This window comes from Corvus brachyrhynchos, unplaced genomic scaffold (genome assembly GCF_000691975.1).
Source record: "Corvus brachyrhynchos isolate BGI_N302 unplaced genomic scaffold, ASM69197v1 scaffold136, whole genome shotgun sequence".
NCBI lineage: Eukaryota > Metazoa > Chordata > Aves > Passeriformes > Corvidae > Corvus > Corvus brachyrhynchos.
The window spans coordinates 2,100,377-2,117,897 of record NW_008239080.1 but is presented as its reverse complement, the minus strand read 5'-3'; the positions used below and the strand labels follow the sequence as shown (position 1 = coordinate 2,117,897).

Below are 17,521 nucleotides of genomic sequence, written 5' to 3'. Positions count from 1 at the left end.
AAAAAGGTAAAAATGAAAATTGCATGGAAATTCTTCTTTATGGAGAAGCTCTGTGTGGTGTTCTAATTACATTCTATTTTTCAAACTAGATAAAGAACAGAATTTCTTAGCTAGTGGATTTTGATTTTAAAGAAACTATCAGAAAAGCATGAGTGAGGTTTAAAATCCCTAAACATCATGGTTTATCATTTTGAGTGATGTCAGAAAAGTAGGTTATGACAAATAATGGGCAACAGTATTTTTTAAGATCCATACAAAAACAAGACTTGAATTATGACTGAGAAAGAAAAAAAAATATATGTCTAAATATATTTATTTCTTATAGATTCCATCCATCTGGATAGCCCTTCTAATGCCTATAATCTCTGGTTGATATCCAGTACTAATATTCATGAATAGTGCAAAAGTTGTGATTCAGAGACTCCATACCAAAATGAATGAACAGAAAAGTGAGATCAAATTTGAAATTTTCCAGCTAATTATCCAAAATGAAGGGGGTGCTGCCTGATGTGCTGCATAGAAAATGCCACTTGTTTAGGCAGACAATACCAAGAGCAAAATAAAGATTTTAAGGTATGAATATCTAGTGCCAAGTTATTTATTACATGGCTCTTTTTACTTTTGCATCTTTTAACCTTTTTTTGCAACAATATTTATGTATACTTGCACATACAATGTCAGGAACAAAAATAACCATGTATGACGCAGTTAAACAAGAAGATGTCCTGCATCAGTCACTGAAAATATCAGTACAGTAGTAGAAATTATTGCAATACAAGAGACATTCAATTCCTCTGCAAGCAAGGTTTTTCGTTTAATATGGGAATTCTTTAAAGTACCCTCTATAGGTACACTGAGGCTATGAGACGGACACTATAATTATGTGAGAATGATTCTGCCAGGAAGATAATGCAAATTTTAAATAAGCAAAATGTAAGCAACATTTTGGGACATTATCCAGAACTGGTCTAAAAGTGTTTGAACTTCCTTCTAAGGACAGGATGGCAAGAAAATAACTACATTTCAGGACAGAATAGCAAAGTGAATTGTACAATCTCCCGATGCAGCAACCAACAGGAGAAAAGGTTTCTCCCCAAAGAAGTTAGAGCAATATAATCCCTTTTATATTAGCCACAGGGACCATTGCTGCAAGTCAGGATTTAACAGGATTGTCCAATCCTTTTTGCCTCCACCTTCCCCCTCCCACACACACATTCCCTATGCTGAAGTCCAAAAGTGGAGGTGGCTTAAGGCTATCCATTAATTCCTCCTAGGGAGGAATTCTTCTCTAGCTCTATAAAAGGATTTATGACAGCTTTATGCCTGCAGAGAGGGTCAAAGAATTTGGACTGGAACAGAGAACTGCAGCCATTGTATCACAGAAGAAAAAACTGAAGGAAGGAAATTAAATTAGGAAAATGTAATTGTCCATTCCCAGCTGAAACTGGCATGATCATCAAAATAGCCTGGGCATAAATAAAGGACTTCAAAATTTGGTCCTGACTGTCCCAACATTTTGTATAGTGACCAGTTCAGAAATATGTAAGCCTTGTTATGAAAGAAAGAATCTTGATTCTACAGGGAGGTCCAATGTTTACTGCAGTAATACCCTCAGATCCCATCCATAATGCTTCTAAAATTTAGCCTTCACACCTGTCAATCATATTACTAAAGGACAACGTTGTTTCTTTCAGAATTAATGCAATAAACAAGACAGTAGTCAAAGTAGGACAAAGAATTTTAACCCTTCTTCCCCTGTTACATTTTTGAAGTGCATCTCATATCTATTCATTATTGAAGCTGCAAATCCATTTGATCATCTCTGTTTAATTCACAAAGCACTGGTATTACTTTGAAAAATCGCTTTGACACACTGCTACCATAAATGTGGCACCAACCAGGGATAGAAATAGAGAAAAAAAGATCTCAAGCAGAAACGTATTCTTGTTACTAAGTTCATATACATAAATTATACTCTATTGGCAAGTGCAAAAATATATATAAGTTATTGCTCATCTTTTGTTTGAGCTTGAGTCTAGGATTATTTATAAACTTTTTCATGCATATTTCTGTCAATTATTGGTAATTTTAATGCTTTTTGTAACTGAAATAAAATTTAACTATCACATAACATTATTAGCAAACCTGTGTAATATATCATCTGCAAGAAACATTTTAAACTCCTGAGTGTTTTTCATGCAATCTACGCAACTCTCTCATAGATCTCATTACACAGACATGGATACTTTTTCAATTAAGGCTTAGACTGCAGGGGAATCAGTGTCTGCAATGTAATGCAAAACTACCTTCAAAAGATCTCTCTAGTATGATAAATGATCCCACACTGAGTTCCATGCTGCTGCAGCTAGACTGCTACTGATGCCTTAATAAATTAAAGTTAAAATTCTGTTCACTGCTTTTCTACAGTATTGCACTGGAAGAGTTGAGAACTACCATGTTTAGAAAACTGTTTCCTCAGGCAAAATCTCCATAAGGCCAACTCTACCTAGTAGAAGTCTTCACCAAAATTACAATGACCTACAGTAAATGTGATTATAGTGCCATGAAACTGCTTTGACCAGTATAGTTTATTTTCCTTGGGGGACCAGTGAAGATGTACATTTTTTCTAGCTGAAGTTGCATTTACAGAATTGTGATTTGCCAACCTGGTTAAACTGGCAAATCCTTTGAAACAAATACCAAATGTAACTCCTTGCATTGTGCTTTATTTTGCTACTGAATGCCTGAAAGAGATTAAGTGTATTCCAGGTATAGAAGCAGTATGTAACTGTATGTAACTGTATCTACTCTTGTTATCTTCAACTTGGCTGGAAGTTTTTCTTCAGTATCACTGCATATCAGAGCAAGCCATGAGCGCATTTTTCTTTTATGCCCTATCATTAATTCACATCTTGTCCAAATGCTTACTTAAAATTCTCACAGGAGCTTGCTGAGCCATTTTGTTTCTTTTCATGAAGTTTTTTGTGTTACTGAAGCTTATGGGTATTTTGCTACTGACCTCAGTGAGAGAAGAGTTGTGGCCTCAGCAATGAACAAGATTATTTTGTTCAACTTCAGCAAAGTGTCAGTCTAGAATGAATTTAAGTTAAAGAAATTTTTATCCGTGTGGATTTTATAGTTAGCATAGTTAACTTCCTAACAATTAGGCAAAGAGAGATCCTCTTGCTTGTCAAGTGCTTAGTGTTGGGACTAGGTTAGACTGGCAAAATGTTGTTATGCAAAAAACCAGTTTTTCACAAGTTTTCTTCAATTTTGCATCCTAAAATGTTTTAGTTATATAGTTGTGGATCACCTAAAGCATCTGTGGTATCTCAATTTTGAAATTAATTTCTTTTCAAGCATACCCGCCATACAGTAAGGTTGGAAGTTTTTTCTGCTCTAATTTCAGTCACTATGCGATTGAGTCCTTTGTACTTTCATTGATAGTGACTTAAAAGTTGATTCTTACTTAAAGCTTATTTAAGTCCTGTTTATGCCCCAAAATGGCTAAAAAGTAAGTGCAGGTGACCATTTATCTGAGTTTCAGCAGGGTCATGTGGTTGGTACTCCAGTTAAAGATTTTCAGAGGCTGTGGGGAACTTAATTGCTCTCTTCAGCTAAGGTTACTGGAAACTACATGTATCTTTTATGAAGGAGCAGATAAATTATAATTGGCAGGCCGTAGACAAAATTGACATTCTGTGCAAAATGTGACACAGAGATGAGAATAGACTGCACAAATTCTTAGCTTTTAAGCATGAAGAAGTTGGGAATACAAATTGCTAGAGAGAGCAGACAAAATTAGAAAGGAAATTTCTCCACAAACATTTGGAGAAATGTGATTTTTTTAAATGCATGATTTGTACCTAACCATCCTGCCTTTTTTTATCCTTATACTTAAATGAATAGAAGAATCAGAAAAAGAAATTAAAAGCTTAAGGTCAAAGAAACAGAAACTACTTATTCCTTTTATGTTGAAACTCGTAAAAGGATCGAGGCAAGTGTGACATACAAAAGTAAGAAGCGTCTGATTTGAAACAGTATTGACCTATGAAGTGCCATTGAATGCCCTATGCATGGTTATTGAGGATCATTTTCATGTTTTGAATAGAAACTAAAGACCCTGTGACTAGTGCTTTCTAAAATGTACTTTGTTTTTTTGCAAAATATTTGGTTGTCTAGTTTCTGGAATGAGAGCAATTTGCAAATAGAACACCATCATACTTAAAAGTTCAGCAAGTTTAAAAGGGTTCTTGTTTTTACAAAGTGGTACTATAGAACCTGATTATATAGCCAAAAATTAAAAATTTACTATAAAATATGTGCCCTCTTCTCAGTCTAATGTATTATTTTGCCATGTCATCTCTTCCACTGATAGAAAATAGGCTGCAGAACTGCGTCTGTAATAGAAAAAGGAAAGGTTTCTTAACATCAGATTAAGGATGTGGTAGTTTACATCTTTGAAATAATTTTACTTAGTCTTTTATTTCATTGATTTTTCAGAACTTCTTTCAAATCATTAGTAATCTCTTAGATGAAGAAAACAAAGAGAAGTGGGAAGATGCGCAACAGGTAAGATTTGACGAAGTTTAATATATGGTTTCAAAAATCAGGTTAAAGATGCACCCTCTTGTAGTTGAAAGGAAATCCTTTCAACTATTTTGGGAAAAAAACGATCCTTTTCAAAAAGGAGCAACTCCAGGACCCACTGGCTAAGTCCTTATATTAGAAGGATAGTATATTCCTTATATTCCTTGAAATTATATTTAGAATATAATTTGATTCACTTGGTAAACAAATTTTTATTAACATTCCATAGGATTATTCACTATGTCTTTGCTTTGGACATTGTAATGAAGTACATACAGAAGCTGAAAAATGCTGCTAATGGCTAGATGCTATGCTGCTTTTGTTAAACAAAACACATCAGACCTCATACGAAGACCTCATATAACACCAACAAACAACTTACAAAAATGCAAACAGTAGACCTTTCATAGAAGGTTGTATTTAGAGGAATAGTTGTGATCCTCAGGACTGACAAATTTCTGGACTAGGATATGATGATAATGCTTTATAAAATAGGAAAGTCTAGAAAAAATCATGAATGTATGATAAAAGAATAAAATTTTAAAAAAAACCAGATTTTTTTCTTGGATATGAGAATTTTCTACATGTTTGTACCAAGAAATTACTGGACAATGTTAATATTTGTGTTCATGGACATGACTGTAATACTGTCAAATTTATTCATATAAAAATAACAGTAATAATGGGGATGAACATAATTATGTAAAGAGGAAAAATTGTGGAGGTGCTCAAAGGCAGGGAAACATTGCTTTATGAAGAATGGTTAAACAAAGCAAGATATTTCAGTATGGAAAAGAAACAAGTGCACTTATTTGCAATACAAGCTTTTAAAATATTAACTTGTGTTTCTTGTAAAATAACTAAAGGACATCAAATAGTGGCAGCTTCAGAATGAATGCAGAAGATACTTACTCTGTGAAAGGCTAGCTTGCAGAACTTCTTGGCACTGAAAGGACAGAAGTTAAAGAGGTAAATAGGCAAATTTATGAAAGAAAATACATGGTTTTGCTTAAGACAGTCTTTTGGCAAAAAAACTGATAAAGGCTGGACAAGACTTTCCAACCAAGTATCACTATGTTCCGGCCCCTTTATACTCTTCCTTAGACATCAGCTTTTTGCCACTGTCAAAGGCAAGAAAACAGCTTACATAGATCTTTGGTGTACTGTTGTGCAGTCATTGTGACTGTGTTAAATAGATACTTGAAATTTGTTCACTTTTTGTGTGGTTCTTAATAAATCACAAGGTGTTTAAAGATCTTTGAAGCTATTTACCCTCAGTTCTGTAAGTTCATGTTTGTGATATCACTAAGAAAGGGAAGATCAGGACTTTTCACTACTAATTCAAACCTTGCAGTAGACATATGATGCTGCAGCTGACCCAATACAATTCAGCTGGGAATCATATTTTTTCTTTTGCTGTTTTTCTGTTCCTCTCTGTAAGAGCCAGATACAAAAATAGACGAAGTGTGTCATTTTCTTTAGTGGAGATGGATAGAAGCAGCAAAATCACATATGTGGGGGCAGTTTCCATAAACAACGCCAAGATAAGGAAACTGATATTAAGCAATTGTTTTACCCCACTAATAAACAGACATGTTACCATTCCTATGTTATCAACCTTGTCTTCTACCTCCATCTTGCCTGCTTACCCATGCCATGTCTGCCACCTGACCCTGGAGTTATGGTGATGACAGCACTTCAGAGGAAATTCTAAGAATGTCGAGACAAAGGGGCAACTATAAATCTCCAGTTCCCTCTTTTCATTGCTGCTGGTAGAAGGAGCAGTGTTGAAAAACAGAGAGGGAACAAGTTATTTCTACTTTTCCATAGCTCCTTCTCTCTGCCTGGTAAATCATTGTCTCACAGACCTAGGTACAGCAGAAACCCCAAGAAACCACCAAGATGAGCTGAACACAGGAGTAGTGGGGCCATAGATTCCTGGTGACAAAGCTAGGGGATTCACTAAATCTTAGACCACTGAGATATGACCCCCCAAAAAAACCCAATGCCTCTGATCTTATTACTGTTCTTGTGCAGCTACATAAGCAGGCTCAAAGAAACTTTGGAAGCAAGTAGCCCTTCATAACAGCTGGAAGGAATGAGCAGGCACTAGTGACTAAAGGTGATTCTGTTTCTGGTTCAGCCACTCAGCTGAATTTTCTCTAATAAAACATTGCAAACCTAGGTGCAGTCTAACCAACCTTTTTTCCAGCTTGCATAGTTTTCTCAAACTCCACAACTACTGTTAGCATAGATCTCTTAGCCTGTTTCTAGATTCTTTGCTGGAAAGAAAATCTTGCTGTCAGCAAATTGCTGACTTTCAATCAAGTATACAGCTGCAATACCTCAGCACATCTGTTTTTCTAGCTTAAATGCCAACAGTTGATAACCATTAATTACAGGTTATATAGCATTCAGATAAGCAGCACTCACTTTAATACTTGCCTTGTTTTAAGAGCTGATGTAAAGCACTGCACACAGGAAGCCATTTCAATCCGCAACAATTAAGTTTATACTGGAGTTTCAAAACACAGGAGCTATTCTGCATATTCTTCATCAAGATCTGCTGGCATCCTTTTGATTAACCAGTACTTCAGATACATAAAAATGCAGAGTACCTGCTCAACTGACTGCTCAACAGTTTATTACTATAAAATTTTATAAGCAAGAACTAGGGTTTAACAAATCTTCTCACTGAAATTTTTCCTTAGTACATAATCTGAGCGTGTGCGCTTTGAATGAGATGGATGAAAAAACCATGCTTACTACCTCAATAATTCATTATTAGAAAAATGGACATTGTCTCCGTCACCTGAAGCTGCATTTGCAATCTGTTAGGATCATAATTGTCACAACAAATTCTTCTTCAAAACAGTACTACTGCCCTACCTTTTATAAAAAGATCCATGTAGAAAAAAAGCACCTTGTGAAATTCTCTATCCTGAACCAAACAACTATGGATCTAGACAGATAGAGCAGGATGAAGATGGAGTGCAGCATGCTGGAAGTTCTAGTCTCTATAGGCATTTTTTAGAGTCTGCACTCCCAGTAGTGGAAAGAATGAGTTGAATATTGCTTATAAAGTGAAATTTGGACATTTCACTGATAGGAAGAAAAAAGAATCATGAACAGGTCATCCATTATTTTTCTACTGCAAGATACTCTTTTACTGGAAACTGTCTTGTTCATAACAGGCAATAAAAACCAAAAAGGATTTTTTGACGTATGTGGTATGAACAGAACTTTTAGTCTTATTAATAACTGTTACGATCCCTAATGCTTCTTTGTCGATGAATCATTATTGTTAAATATAAAAATAGTAATGTTTTTGTTAGAAGCTTACAGCTTTGCAAATAAATTGTATTTCTTGGAAATGTGTTCTTACCATTTTTAAAGCCAAACTGAGAGGCTACATTAGCAATGGCAAGGCTACTGCAATTTATTTTAGTTTACTGTGTCCAATTCTGGCCTCCTCAGTACAAGACACAAAATAATGGAATAAGCCCAGAAAAATACCATGAAGTTGTTTAGGGGAGGGGATTAGAGCATTTGATATGCAAGGATAGGCTGAAATAGCTGACACTATTCTGCTTGGAAACATGAGGATCCTGGCAATATTAAAAGTTCCTGAAGGGGAGAAGGAGTAAAGAAGACTGAGCCAAGTCTCAGTGGTGTCCAGTGACAGAATAAAAAACAAGGAGAAAAAATTAAAATACAGAAAATGCCATTTATGTATATGAAAAACTGGCTGCGAGAGTGATTGATTGCTAGAACATGTTGCGCAAGCAAGCTCCGGGGTCATCTTCCTCGAGACATTCAGAATCCAACTGGATGTATTCCTGGGCAACTTGCTAGAGCTGATCTTGCTTTGCACAGAGGGTTGAACAAGATGATCTCCATTGGCCCCTTCCAACCTCAGATATTCTATGATTCTACTGCCCCATATCAGCAATGAAAATAACCAAAAAATAACCAAAAAAGATTAATTTGCTTACATGTTGATTAATGCAACAAAGGTTATCATGCTGGCAAGGCCTAGGTAAGATTTGCATTACTGTTTGTATCAATAGTTCCGAAGTTACTGAAGATGTCTTCAGAGGAAGGAAGAATATTTTAATTAGAGTTATTCTGTAATATGAAGTGCTTTAACCATTAATTAAGGTAACAGCCACTAAGTTTTTGATAAGTGCAGTGATTTAGAGGAAACGTTTTCCACAGTTCCAGTGCCAAGTTGATTTCACACAATTTTATGGGAAGTAGTGTCTGTTTATATGAGGATTTAATAGCAAAATGGTTATTTTACAGTAACAGAAAGTGTTCGGTATTGAAACATGGGAAGAGCTGTTTGACTGTTATGTCTCAATTTTCTTTTGATGGCGTTTGGATTTTATCTGAATTTGCTGCTATAGACATTTCGATATTATAGTTATTGTCATGTCTGACCTTCCTTTGTTAGATCTATCCAGGCTCAGTGGAGTTAATGCAGGTGATTGAAGATTTTATACACATTGTTGGAATGGGAATGATGGACTTTCAGAATTCATACCTAATGACTGGAAATGTAGGTAAGAAATAGAAATTTCTTCTATCAAATTTATGACCTATTGAAAATCAGAAGTTACAAGTATGGACTATAGAGTTGCTGCTTGTATCACAACCCAGATTGGGCTGCTCCTCCTTGTCCACATTATCTGTTGTGTGGTTATCTCCTCTCTGTCTTAGCAAATGCAGAATGGCTTACACATTGGATTTCTTCATAATCATATCTCAAGACCTAAATGCAAAGTTTTAGAATCAAAATTAAGAAAATGCTCACCAGAATACTGTGAACTGTAGGTACATCTTAGAGCATTTCCAGAACACAGTGTTTCAAATGTTAATTTATAAAATTGTGCTAATTAAGATAATATTTGTATCCTTAATATCTTAGGAAATCTTTATTTCGTTGTCATTATCTTTTATTATTCCATTCTCCTAAAGAAAAAACAGTCTTTGCACATGTTATGGTGTGATAATAATCAGCAATAATTTAAAAAATATGTATTAGTTGCCAAAATAATTAAAGCCTAGAATTTCTTACATTAGTTTTTCTATGTGTAACAGCTTCAAAATTTTATTCAGATTTATTTTTCAACCTTTGTTTTTGCTACTGGAGACTTTCCAGGGAATACAGTCATATAATAATATACATTGAATATAAAAATGCCTAGCAACTCAATTACATTTATTAGTATCATAAATGAGCTGCAATATTGCAGCATTTTTTTAAAAAAATAACTAAAAAATTAGTTTCAAAAGCTATTCTCTAAGCCTTTTGTCTTTGTTTAGTACCTTTGTTGTTTGATTAACTCTCTATAGCTGCATGTTTGTAGTGCCAGGAATGTATTAGGAAGTTGTATATAAGGAATAAATCCAAAATATGTGTTTGTCTGATAGCAAAACCTCTGGTATCAATACATTTTTTCAGATTTTAAGTTAGCATCCTAATGCACATATATGTCAGTCAGTTCTTCAGCAAGTCATTAGAAATAGTTAGAAAATATGGTCATTTTGAAGTTAGTTGGCAGAGTAAAGCAGGGAAAATGTTGGGTTGTCCCTACTGAATATTTAGCCTGCTGCTCTACAATAATAAATATTTATTATTGTTCTCCCGTTCGTATTGCTGAGTGACAAGACTGTAAACACTAGCCTCTGTAAGGCACAACCTTGTACTGGAGACATGTCAAAGAACTCACCGGAAAGAACTCTGGCAGTCTTAAAATATTTAAAACATTGCAGTAGGATTTTAACCAGTGATTTATTATTTTTGTGATATTGCTGTTTGCACTGTAATACCACTTAAAGCTTCTTCCAATTGTCAGTCCTTCATTATGCTAAATCCTGCACAAGTTTATAAAGAAAAGTATCTTTTTGAAATACTGGTTCCATGACATTTTTATGACAAAATAAAAAGATGAGCTTATTTAAAGAGCACAGTCCATGCTCTTGGCACGTTGTAGTACGCTCTAATCTGTTTCTCCTCTGAAAAATGTGGAAAAAAAATCAAACGGGAAGATGTTTTAAGAAGATGCATTCAAATAATCTGTGTCTCTACATATTCATGGCTTCGCATGGGAAACAGCAACAACTTTCCAATTGAATCAGAAACTGTGCAGTGCACTGGCTGGTTTCGATAACTGCAGAATCTTTACAGTCTTTCTTTTGATTATCTTCCTCTTCCCACATATAAGATATTTTTAGGCACTCAGGAGGTCTGTTCTTAACTATAAAACCATCAAAGGAATAGAAAAAAACTGAGAAATGAATGATGAAAACTGAAAATGAATTTATAGGTGTAATCTGACTACCTAGCTCTGTGCCTTGATATATTGGCATGAGTTTATCCTCCCCATGCTCGGTCAGGCATCAAAAAAGGACAGGGTCACTGCTGTGCAAATCATTGATCAGAATACTTGAGCTCAGGTGACATGCTGAGATGGGGACAGAAGGCTGTTATCAGCAAAGAGTAATTTCTTATTTTCAGTAACAAGGAAGGAATGTGTCTGGAATAATTCAATTTTAGTGTAGTTGTCCTCAGGGCATTGTCATAACTGTCTGACTGCCTATGTACTTGGAATTTAGGGAACATTTATGTTGATCTCAACTGAGAAGAATAAACTATGCCATTTTTGACTGGTCAACATTAATTATTCTGTACCAATAAGAGTTTCTAAATGTGTGAGGTCTTATCTATAACAATATTCTTTTAAGTTGGCAAACACATTTAATGCAGGAAGAAGATACTGTGCATAAACAAGACCCAAATTTTACCTACATTCATCTTTAAACAGAAAAATCCAGTAGTTCATAGAATAAAATCATAGAATGGTTTGGGTTAGAAGAGACATTTTCAACTCACTCTGGTTGCTCAGAGCCCCATCCAGTCTGACCCAGAATGTTTCCAGAGAATTTGTGTCTTCTACTATCTCTCTGGGAAACCTTTTTCAATGTTTAACCCTTATTGTAAAAAACTTTTTCCTTATATCTAGTCTAAATTTCCCTTCTTTGGGTTAAAACCATCACCCCTCGCAACAGGCCGTGCTATAAAGTTTGTTCATCTTCTTTACAGGCCTCCTTTAAATAGTGAAAGGCTGCAATAAGGTTTACCCGAAGCCTTGTCTTGTCCAGGCTGAAGAACCCCAACTGTCTCTCAGCCTCTCTTCATAGCAACAGTGCCCCCCTGATCATTTTTCTGACCCTCATCTGGACCCACTCAAGCAGATTCATGTCCTTCCTGTGCTGGGGCCCCCAGAGCTGGATGCAGCAGTGCAGGTGGGGTCTCACCAGAGTGGAGGGGCAGAATCACCTCCCTGGCCCTGCTGACCATGCTGCTTTGGATGCAGCCCAGGATATAATCGGCCTTCTGGGCTGCAGGCACACATTGCTGAGTCAGGTCCAGCTTTTGATCCCCCAGTATCCCCAAGTCCTTCTCTTCAGGACTGCTCTCAATCAGTTCATCCCCTCAGCCTGCATTGATGCCAGGGGTTGGGCACAACCCAGGTGCAGCACCTTGCACTTGGGCTCTTGAGGTTCCCATGGGCCCAGTTCTTGAGCTTGTCCAGGTCCCTCTGGATGACATCCCGTCGTTCAGGTTTGTCAACCACACCACTCAGCTGGGTGTCCTCTACAGACTTGCTGAGGGTGCATCAGTGATCCCTCATCATTGATGAAGATATTAAACAGTATTTGTCCCAGCGCGAGCTCCTGAGGGACACCACTTGTCATCAGTGCCCATCAAGATACTGAGCCATGAACCACTGCCCTCTGGATGTGACCAAACAAATTCTAATCCACCGAAGAGTCCCCCCAAAACATCCTTATCTCTCCAATTTAGAGAGAAGGATGTTGTTGAGACCATGTCAAAGGTTTTACAGAAGTCCAGAGGACATCCTTTGCTTTTCCTTTGTTCACAGATGCAGTCACTCCATCACAGAAGACCACTAGGTTGGTTAGGCCCAAGGTGAAGCTGTGTTTCTTTAATCATCTCCCTGCCCTCCATTTGCCTTAGAATAGTTTCTGTGGGGTTTCCAGGCACAGATGTGATGCTGACCGGGGTCCTATTTAATCAGTAGTTATTTACCATAAAATTTACCATAAAATATTCTCTCAGCACCTTTACATACTTTAAATGCTTTTTGCTGTGTTTTCATTTTCTAATCACTTTAAAGTTCAGAAAAATTGTTCTAAATATGAACTAAATATGAGCTAAATGTGAACTGCTTCTTGTCAGAGGAAAAAATCCAGTTTTGTTGCAAATTTCACAGTAATGCACTGAGTTCTTGGTTTCCTTCTACTAATTTCAGTTTACAAATTCATTGCTAATTGAATGACATTTCTTACTGAATAGTAGTGGATATAAAATTTGAACACCTAATTGTGTTTCACAGATATGCTAATCCCCTGAGATCCTCCACAGAGAGGATTTTATTTTCTCTTTCTCTCAAGACACAGAAACAAGTAGCTGTGGCTTAAAAGTTTACTACACAATAGCCATGCTCCAATGACTCTCCATTGCACATCCTCAATTCATGACAAATGGGAAGTGATGAAAGGTACATTAACTATATGAAACTATATGACTATCATAAGCCACATTATAATACTTTTGCAAATAGCTAAGACCAAAAGGACAGTTGCCATGCCCCTGTTAAACTTTTTATTGTGATGGCTTTTAATGCAAATTTTTCATTTCTTCTGAACAAAACATCAAAGACTGGTTTCAAATCCAGATGATCCAATATCTGTACTTTATTGGGTTAGTGAGGCAGCTCAGTCAATTCAAATGCATTTCCATTAAAGAAAGGTCCATCTCCTCTTAGCTTTCCTCTCAAGGATAGAGAATATACTATGAAAAACTTAACAAATGTAAAAGCAACAATTTGCTTTAATCATGCATGGTGGGGACAGATGGTATTTCTTTTATCCTTGAACTCTGTATTATATTCCTTTAAGAAATGATTAAGTGGAATAAAAGCCTCTGATATGAGGTAGAAGCCTCCTTCCCCATCCTGCTCTTCTTCTTCTTCCACCTCCTCCTCCTCCGGACCAGCTGAGCAGGCACAGGAAAATGACAGTGTGAACAAACAGAAGCTTTTGCAACCACTCAGAGTCCCTGAATTCGCTGAAAGCACAGACCCACCTGCAAGGATACAAGATGGAGTGGGACAAAAGCTTTTAAACCATGTTACCATTCTCTGTTAACCAATAGCTTTCAATTTTGTCAGTTTTAAAGATGAGTTCCTGATTTTAGATTAAAGAATTAATCTTGACTTTTAATAGCGTTTTTTTTTTTTTGAGCACTAAAAGACTGAGCAGATCATCTCAGTGCTTTGGCTGATTTGTGCTCTCATCACAGTAAACCATTAAAAATTTTGAAGATATGTAATCAAAGGTGGGTGAACTGCTATTAAAAAATATTCAACTTTTAACTTTAAAAAAAATTCTAACTGGAAGATTGGAATGCCATAGGCATAACTGTCTTTAAAGGTAGAGGTGGAATGTGGAACTGGAAATAAGGAGCAGTATTAGGAGATACGTATTTCTATGGCAGATTCGGATTCTTTTGTAAAGGAAAATTTTCCTGGTGTTGTCAAATACATTTCCTTAAGAGCAACAGCTAAAAAAAAAAGGTTAAAGGACATTCTATTTTCAAAATTCAAGCTTACAGATCTAAGACTATATTAATGAAAAAACAAATAACCTTGAAGTGCAATATGTTGTCATGGATGTTATCTAGAACTGAAAGGAAAAAACAAACAAGAATTTTCAGCATGCAAAAAGCCACTTTTTTTTAATGTTAATTTTATGAATACTGATGTTTGAATGATCAGTAGTTTTATAAAATGTGCAGATATCACAAAGTTACTTAGACTAATCAAAGGCAGGAAAGATTGAAGATCTCCAGGAGGTACAACAAAATGAAAAGGAGAGGATATCCACTGGCAGATTAAATTCAGTTTTCACAGAGCATGTAAGAGGAAGTAGTTCAAGCCATTCAGAGAAAAGAGCAGCATTAGTGTGCAAAATGAGCAGTCTAAAGAAAATACAGAATTTTTTTTAAATTTTCAGTAGCTATCACAGCCAACAACACTCTTTTCAATTGAAAATTATATGGTTTGGATTCATTTTACTTACTTTAAGCATCACGAAATTTGCCAAAGTCACCCTAAGCTTCCTTTAAAATCAAGGGACAGTACTGCTCAGGAGAGCAACTCATATCATCTCAGACATCTAAAATAAGGGCATGGGTTGCCTTGCGGAAGTTCTGCCACTGGCTGTAAAGGCAGCATGGTGACTAGCTCACGTTTCAGTGATTCATGTCATCTAAACCAAAGAGGAGTGCTTTTTTGTGAGTCAATAAAACCTGTGAACACAGAGAGGTTCAAAAGTGCATGATCAAAAGAACAAAACAAAATAATAAAAAATAAAGAATAATAATAAAAAATCAGACTGAGAAGTGGAATTATTAGAACAGATGTTTGAGAACAGATTGTTAAAAGGGACTACATGTACACAACTGAAAAGTGAATACAAAGTGAAACTAGGCTGACATCTCTGTTTAATCTTGCTCACAGGAAAAAATGAAGATTCCTAACTTTACTGTAGAACATTTAATTTTGAGTAAGCATGAGACCAAGGTCCTACAAGGAACAAAATAGAAACAAGTAGATGTACTTCTACATGGTAAATGGAGCTAGCTATGATATTCTTTGAAAAAATGAAGAGGTGTACACCATATTTCCATGCATAAATCAACTTTTAGTTCACAGTCTGTTATCTCTCTACTTAAAAATGGCTGCTGTGACACTGGTACTCCGATGAGTAATCTGATTCAGTATAGTAATTAACACTTCATTTCAAACTTGAAACTGAGCTGCTTACATAAGTTTTATAAACATTGGCAGAGAACAAAGTCTGATTTCTGCCTTCACAGACAGTCTAGGATGCCATATGGCAGAAAATGTTTTGAAAGTGTCCATTGTCTCCTATCTTTGCATATTTTATTGTTACACCTTCGATCTCCCATTCTATGCTCATGTCCATGAAATTTAAAAAAAACACTAAATAATCCTGCAGGAATATAGAGTGTATCTTAAAATTTTCCAGTCCTAGCTAGAGACACTGAGAAACGTTTGTGACCAAGGGAGCTTTAAGAAAATGTACTCTAGCTACAAGACATGAGCAATGGTACACATGCTGAGCTTTGGGAATGCTAGAAAATAAGCAAGCTGGATTCCTGTCTGTTATTGTGGGTTCATTCACCTAATCCCAGGGTAAGACTTTTACATCTTGTAAATTGTAAATCCTGGTTATACTTTCTAGAAACTTCTCCAAATTATATGGTTTGTTTACTTGTCTGAATGGCATCTGCCTTAGTCTGCTTATCTTTTTTGTATTAGAATTAGTGATGTGTGTCTTCAATGTAGCACTCGAGATCCTCTGACTCATATATCACAAATGTCATACTGGACCAAAATATACCAAGACTGAATTTATTTAAACCTTTGAAAGGGTCTTTTTTCTAATATATTAAAGAAAACAGAAAAAAAGGCAGGGCCTTGATATTAACTTTACAAAGGTATAAAGAAAATGTCTAAAATTTTCAGTCAGGAAACAAGTATTTCAATAAATTTATACACAGATATTCAGAATTCCTATGTAATAAAATTACTTCTTGTTCTGAGTCTGTGTAATGCTAAAGCACAGTGTGAATTTTAAAGCAGGCATTTATAGTTAATAAAAGTTCAGCTGCTAATATTTCAACATTTTCTGCTAATAGAAAGGAAATTGCACCTACGAGACAAATAAAAATTCATATCCTGTAGAGTGGCCCCAAAAAGCCATTCGGATTTCTTTCCTGTTTCCATCAAGTCATTCCAGAGTACACCATGTTTTCACAAAGGAAAATTTTGCCTTTAAGCCACTTTGTGAATTGCACTTGCTGCTTTAAGAAGGTGAACAGGAATCACTCCTTGTAGTGTGTCATACTTCATGTGTAAATACCTCTGTAATGATTAATATAATTATGGGTGGTTTTTGTCAGGAACAAATTCTCACAAGGGAAAAATAAAGTGCAACTTGCATGGTTCTGCAATGAAAGACATCCCTAATAGATATAGAAGCACAAGTCCTCTTTAATTCATGTAACATTTATATTCTCTTTTGAATAACTAATAAGCTACAAACCAAAGTAATCAAAAATTAGGTAAAAAATGTTTTCTTATATTTTATTACATAATTTTTCTACATAGACTTTTGCCTGTTTCCATTTCATCTCAAAACATCCCAAAAGAGCCAGTGTCCATCGTCTTCCCATTTCAGGCTAGGATCTAGCTTTTATGACTGTGTTTATAAACATGAATCAAAAAGTACAAAGTGCAGGCTTCAGAACGTTCCTACACCTGTCCACACTGTTAAATTCGTGGCACCTACCCAAACATTGTCAAAGAATCATTCAGGGAATAGTCCAGGTGAGGAAACAGTCCTCACAGGCAGATTTAATGCTTTTCTCCTTGTCCTGTGGTGCACAGTTGGTCACAGTCTTGTTCTTGGATTGCAAACATGGTGGTCAGAGAAATTCTACGTTTTGTCTTCTGCCACATATTCTTTTTATGCATGACTTTGTCTCCTGTTTCTCATCCTCTTTCTTTCACACTCAGATGTAGCCCTTCAGTCTTTCCTGACCCAAAGCTGTATGCTGTTGGTTGAGCAGATGCTCTACTTATGTGAAAGGGCACACCTATCACATTTTTTTCTTCAGTTCTCAAAAATTCCTTCAAGTCCTAAGATTTACAAACTCTCAGTATCACTTTCCTGTTTCCATATTCTTTACTTGCTTAAACCATAGGTAATAATCTGTAGCTAAAGGCTTCCAGAAGAAAAAAAATGGGTA

General features: G+C 35.9%; 1 protein-coding gene across 1 annotated transcript in view; it reads left to right on the top strand.

Moving 5' to 3' along the window:
• ADGRB3 (adhesion G protein-coupled receptor B3) overlaps positions 1–17,521 on the top strand; it is a 449,879-nt gene that overhangs the window by 222,270 nt on the left and 210,088 nt on the right. The window contains exons 11-12 of the mRNA XM_008637622.2: positions 4,504–4,572; positions 9,047–9,155. Coding sequence (XP_008635844.1) covers positions 4,504–4,572; positions 9,047–9,155 — 178 coding nt within the window. The remainder of the gene's footprint in view (positions 1–4,503; positions 4,573–9,046; positions 9,156–17,521) is intronic.